This window comes from Chenopodium album, chromosome 18, assembly GCF_948465745.1.
Source record: "Chenopodium album chromosome 18, dcCheAlbu1.1, whole genome shotgun sequence".
Classification (NCBI taxonomy): Eukaryota; Viridiplantae; Streptophyta; class Magnoliopsida; order Caryophyllales; family Amaranthaceae; genus Chenopodium; species Chenopodium album.
Window position 1 is genome coordinate 49,291,411 of NC_137851.1, and position 6,515 is coordinate 49,297,925.

General features: G+C 45.6%; 1 protein-coding gene across 1 annotated transcript; it reads left to right on the forward strand.

Moving 5' to 3' along the window:
- Window positions 1–2,673: 2,673 nt before the first annotated feature.
- Window positions 2,674–5,391, forward strand: LOC145592298 (uncharacterized). Its single transcript, XM_081648742.1, has one exon. It carries the CDS (start codon window positions 2,674–2,676, stop codon window positions 5,389–5,391), a length of 2,718 nt encoding a protein of 905 aa, XP_081504868.1.
- The last annotated feature ends 1,124 nt before the right edge of the window (window positions 5,392–6,515 follow it).

Genomic DNA, 6,515 nt, shown 5'->3' on the forward strand with positions numbered 1-6,515 from the left:
TATTTTCTTTCTCCTCTTTCCGCCATGAAAACACACACAATTCTCCTCAAAAACCTTACATTCTCTCTCCTCAACTCCACTCTCTCTCTCCTCCATTGTCGTTCATCTCCTCTCTCTCTCACCTAGTTTGGGCTGCAACCTACCAACACTAAACTTGGAAAAACTCTAATTTTTGTAGGAATCGATTCTTTTTTGTCCTTAAATCCCAAAACCCATCACAATTTCACTAGATTATTAAGCTTGTTCAAACAAATTTGCAAGAAAAGAGGCTGATTTGAAAGACATTGTGTGCGTGGAATCCGTGGAATGATGCAGATCGTCGCATTTGGCGTTCAGGGTGGCAAGGAGTAAGGAAAAGGGGCATTTTTAGGGAAGGGGACACCGGAGGGTAGGATTTTGTTGGGGAAGGGAATCGAAGTGGGAGAGGGGAGATGGGAATCGAGGGTGAGGGAGGGTTGGGGATGGCCGAAGTAAGGGAGGGAGGGGTAGGGAATCGCCTGTGGAGGTGGGGAGCTTGGCGCCCCCGGCTAGGGAAGGGGTCCAGTGGTGGTTGGGTGAGTAGGGAGGGATTGTTTTTTTTTAAAAAAAAATTAATACAATTTTATTATTAAAAAATAAATAATTAACCATAGTATGCTTTAATTAACTAGATTTAGGCTTATAATTGCATATAAATATCATTAATGTTACCTTTTGCCTATTATAGGTAATTTGAGTTTACCATTGATAATAAGTATTTTTGCAATTCATCACTGAGAAAATTAAAAAGTTTAGTGTTACCATTGAAAATTTCCCAAAATAAAATGACCTTTGGGCGGTCTTTAAAAAATGAAACGAATTTTTGATTATTTCAAAATAAAAACGACCTTTGACATACATCTGCTCAAAATAGAACAAAAAACTAATAGGTAACCATTTTAAAAGGTATAGGATACGTGTCGTATTGCAATTAGCTAGGATTATTTTTTCAATTTTTTTAAAGTTGATTTTTAACTAAAAATCATTTTTTAAAAAATAAAAATAATTTTTTTGTCATCTCCTCCTCTCCCAATCATATATGGCCCACAACACAAGCACCGCCATCCCAATGCCGACCCCTTTTGAACATTCCAGCAGCCCCCTAGCCACTCCTTCCTCCCCACCCCTTCCCCCAGTCACTGCTTAACCATCCAAGCACCGAAATCCACGTTGTAACCACTTAAACCCACCTTACACACCCCCGATACCAACCCCGCAACCACCTTGCTTGTCAACTATCCTGCCCCCTTGAAACCACCCCAAACCCCCTCCCCCTCAACCACTCCACACCACCTTAAAATCATCCCGCAACCACCTTTCGATCATCCCACCCCCTCAAAATCAGCCGAAACCACCACAAAACCCCCCTTACCAACCCTAACACATCTGAAAATAACCCTAGTAATCAACCAGCAAGGGTCATAGCCCCTAAATTGTTAAACCCCACTCGAAAAAGGGTGGGGATTAGGTGTGATTCGCTGGCATGGACAAGGGTAGGGGTTGGGCTGGGTTGGGTTTACCAATGATAGTAGGGGTGGAAGATGGCTTGGGGATTGGTTGGTTTTTTTTTTTTTTTTTTTATAATTTAAATCAATTTTTAAGGAAAAGAAAAAAAAATGTCAATCACACTGTGACACATGTCACAATAACCTATTAATTAGGTATCAATCGCTCACGTTCTATTTTGAACAGATCTATGTCAAAGATCGTCTTATTTTAGAATAATAGAAATAAAGGTTGTTTATTTTGTAAGACCACCCAAAGATCATTTTGTTTTTGACAAATTTTCAACTTTCCAACCTCAATGAATTGTTCATTCCTCTATATTAAGTGTCCGCTTCAAGTTTTCAACTGTACGGGATAGTACCGGTAGTAATAGCTAATTAGCCGGTAATATGCAATAATAACACAGAAACAACTGATTAGTAAGAAAGCTCAAATGTCCATAACGGCCTTTCTAAACGGCCACGTGGAGAGCTGCTTCAGACCACGTAGGCACCTGCTGCCTATGGGGTCGGTTTGCCACCTATCGTTATAGGTGGCACCAGCTTGGTTATTTCTCTATATATACCCAAGCAAATGTTCATCCAAAGGTACAATCTCTCTCTCTCTCTCTACACATCAAAAACACTTTCTCTCTCTTCGTTCTTTCTTATCGGATTGCTGACTTTAGCATCGGAGAGGTTATCCGGGAATAACCTCTCCGATGCTAAAGAGCAATCCGATAAGAAGAAAGAACGAAGAGAGAGAAAGTGTTTTTGATGTGTAGAGAGAGAGAGAGAGAGATTGTACCTTTGGATGAACATTTGCTTGGGTATATATAGAGAAATAACCAAGCTGGTGCCACCTATAACGATAGGTGGCAAACCGACCCCATAGGCAGCAGGTGCCTACGTGGTCTGAAGCAGCTCTCCACGTGGCCGTTTAGAAAGGCCGTTATGGACATTTGAGCTTTCTTACTAATCAGTTGTTTCTGGAGGTTATTCCCGGATAACCCCCGGGTTAGCTTATCTGTGTTGACTGTGCAGGTGCGTAATTGGACGATAAACCTTTACCAACCCACGAAGATTATCTGTGCCGGAATTACCCGGAACAGTTGGCGCTAGAAGGAGGGGATAGTAATAACTTATATCGTCCAAATAACCTTCGCCAGTCATGGAAGAAAACCAGGAACGCATAACACCGACAGCAGAAACCGAAAACCGTCAGTATGATAGCAGCACTTTGAATGTCAATGCAAACAAGACCGTCAATGCAATACCCGAGATTGAAGTGGAGGATGAAACTCATCTTCTCCACAGGAATACTGTGAACACACCGGTAACACCAGAACAAAGCCCCGCACGAATGTCGGACCCCATGGAGGAATTTACCCCAGAGGAGTTAGAGGTAACGGCAAGGGTAATGAAGGCGATGTCCCGAAAAAGGAAGGAGGCTGAAGCTGCAGCCAACAGGGGGCGAATTAATACACCGGCCATTCCTGTGATTGTGAATCTGGCAAGCCAGTTCAACCAGGCGGACGAGCAACCGCCGCCACAGCCCCAAAATCGAGGAATAATTATTCCAAGTGAACGCCAACCAACTCATGGGACGCCGATAGGGGATTCAGGGTCCCGACAGCAAGAGGTCAATAGCGGGCCGCTAAGGCGTGGAACCAGGACTATAGTCAGGCCGAGAGTATCACCCTTCACCCAGGAGGTACTGGATCAACAAATGGAAAGGATAAAAATGCCGGCATGTACCTTTGACGGGAAAGGAGATCCCAGGCGATATGTAGCGGCGTTTGAAAGCCATATGTTACTTTATACCGACACCGATGCGGTGTGGTGCAAGGTGTTTCCGACAACGCTCATGGGCCCAGCCTCGGATTGGTTTTCCAATTTGGAGAATGGATCTATAGATTGCTTCGATACTTTGGTTGAATTGTTTACCGGTCAATATATTAGCAATAGCGCAAGGCAAAGAACTTCTGGAGAGCTTATGTCGGTCAGGCAAAGAAGGGACGAGTCCCTTAGGGATTTCATAAGGAGATTCAACAGTGAGGCTAATACGATACCGAAATTACAGCAAGAAATAGCTGTAATGGCCTTAATGAATGGTCTATGGGATAGTGATTTCAAAAAATATATGGCGAGAAAGTCATTTCCAAATTTAGGCGTGGCCTTTGGCAAGGCCTATGAATACATAAAAAGCGAGGAGTTGTTGAAAACCAGTAGCCAGATAGCGGCATCAGAACCCTCTCGAAGGCAGAACGACGGCGTTGCGCCTCACGCTTACATTGGCGGAACGAACAGATTACAGCAGCAATCAGGCCCACCAAGAGCCGCCAGGCCACCCAGAGGTCTTGGCCGGTACAACAGTTACACGCAATTGAACACACCTAGGGCCACAATATATTCAATAAATCAACACCGAGAAGAATGGACGCGACCGGCACCAATGATAACCAAAGGTCGGGACACAAAAAAGTATTGCATGTTCCATAGGGATATCGGCCATTATACGGAGGAATGCACTCAGTTGAAGGAGAATATAGAAGACCTTATTCGAAAGGGCCACCTGTCTCAGTACCGGGCACAAGCAGGGTCAAGCCGGCAGCCAGCCCCACAACCCAGACAAAATGAGTATCGAAGACAGGGTGACTCGTCCATGCAAGATGACACCTACCGGCGAAACCACAACGGGGAATACCGTCAGGGGAATGGCGTGCCCAATCACAAAATCACCATAGAGGTTATTACCGATGGTCCGGTACATGGGGGATCAGTTAGCGGGGCGAAAAAGAGTTTGTCTAAGCACCGACACACAGTAAATGCACTAGGTATAGACGAACGCCCAAGGCCCGCGTCCATGCCGTCAGTGTCCTTTTCAGAGGCAGACGCCAAGGGCTTGGTTTTTCCTCACGATGATCCATTGGTTCTAATTCTGACGGTCAATGGAGCCAACATCAAACGCGTGCTGGTCGATGGAGGGAGCTCCGCTAACATCCTGTTCGCAGAAGCATTTGATGCAATGAGAATAGGCCAGAAGTACCTAACCCCGGTACCGTATCCGGTTATTGGTTTTAACGGTTCTACAGTTAGGCCAGAAGGAAGTATATCATTGCAAGTTAGAATTGGCGAGGGCATGGCGGCCAGGGATGTTATGACGGAGTTTTTAGTAGTTGATGTGCCATCGGCGTACAACGCCATTGTCGGTAGACCCCTGATCCATGATGTGCAAGGGGTAGTTTCGACATATCATTTGACAATGGTATACGTTTCAAATTTGGGGAAGACAGAGCGCGTTAGGGGAGGTCAGACAATGGCCAGAGAGTGCTATGTAACAGCTCTAAAGCAGCCCAACCGACAGCCCCAGGTTAATCAGGAAACGCAGAAAAGGGGGCGAGCTGTATCTACACACGACTTAGCAATGGAGAATTTCGATACGCGCCCGGCAGCAGTTCCCCGCCCTTCGCCGGGAGGGGAGACAGTAGAAATTGAATTGCAACCTAGGGTATCGGGAAGGACTGTGCGAGTAGGGTCAGACATGGATGTTGATACCCGTTGTCACCTGGTAGAACTTTTACGGGAGAATGCCGACGTATTTGCTTTCTCGGCAGATGAAATGCTAGGGATTCACCTAGACGTCATAGTGCACAAGCTGAATGTGGATAGAAAGGCCAGACCGGTTAGGCAGAAAAAACGAAACTTCTCGACAGAAAAGATAGAAGCAATACAAGCAGAGGTAAACAAGTTGCTAGCGGCAGGGTTTATTAAGCCTTGTACATACCCCGAATGGTTAGCAAATGTGGTCATGGTGAGGAAGCCGTCAGGAAAATGGAGGATGTGCGTGGACTTTACTGACCTGAATAAAGCCTGCCCAAAGGATTGATATCCACTGCCCCGAATAGATAGGCTGGTAGATTCCACTTCCGGCCATGCTCTGCTCAGTTTCATGGTTGCTTTCTCGGGATACCATCAGGTCAGCCTGTATGCACCAGACAGGACGAAAGCGGCATTTATCACTGATGCCGGAGTATTTTGTTACAAGGCAATGCCGTTTAGGTTACGAAACGCCGGGGCAACATATCAGAAATTGGTAGACAAAGTCTTCGCAAATCAGAAAGGAAGAAATGTGGAAGTATACGTTGATGACTCCATCGTAAAAAGCCGGTTAGCCACTGATCACGTTGCAGATTTAAGGGAGACATTTGAAACTTTGCGTCAGTACCGAATGAAGCTTAATCCGGAAAAGTGCGTCTTTGGGGTTCGTTCAGGGAAGTTCTTGGGGTTTATGGTTAGTGAGAGGGGGATAGATGCAAATCCCGACAAAATAGAAGCTATACTTAGCCTACCACAACCCAAGTCGATAAAAGATATACAAAAGCTTACTGGCCGCATGGCGGCGCTGACAAGGTTTATTAGCAAATCAGCTGATAAGGCCTTACCGTTCTTTGTAGTCCTCCGGCAAAACAAAACATTCATCTGGGGAGAGGAGCAAGCAAAGGCATTAGAGGTGGTTAAAAGCCATCTAAGGTCTCTCCCGACCATAGCACGGCCGGAACAGGGAGAGAGCCTGCAGTTGTACATCTCGGCATCTCCGAAGACGGTTGCAGCGGCGCTGATAGTGGAACGAAAGAAGGCTCAACTGCCAATTTATTTTGTGAGCCACGTTTTGAACGCGGCTGAGAGAAGATACCCTCTGATAGAGAAGATTGCATATGCAGTGGTAACAGCAGCAAGAAAACTTAGGCCATATTTTGATGCGCATACCATTGAAGTATTAACAAACCAGCCGTTAGAGAAGTCCCTACAGAAGATGGAGACGTCAGGAAGATTGCTCAAATGGGCGGTAGAGTTGTCGGAATATGCTATAATTTACAAGCCACGAGTGTCGATAAAGGCTCAGGCTCTGTCTGACTTCATTGTGGAAGCATCTTACACAGAAGAAGAAGAAGAAGAAATCAACGGAGTGTGGAAAGTTTCCGTTGACGGCTCCGCAGCATCAACAGGCTC

Excerpts from the sequence above, each read along its gene's own strand:
- LOC145592298 (XM_081648742.1), top strand. The coding sequence starts at position 2,674 with ATGGAAGAAAACCAGGAACGCATAACACCGACAGCAGAAACCGAAAAC.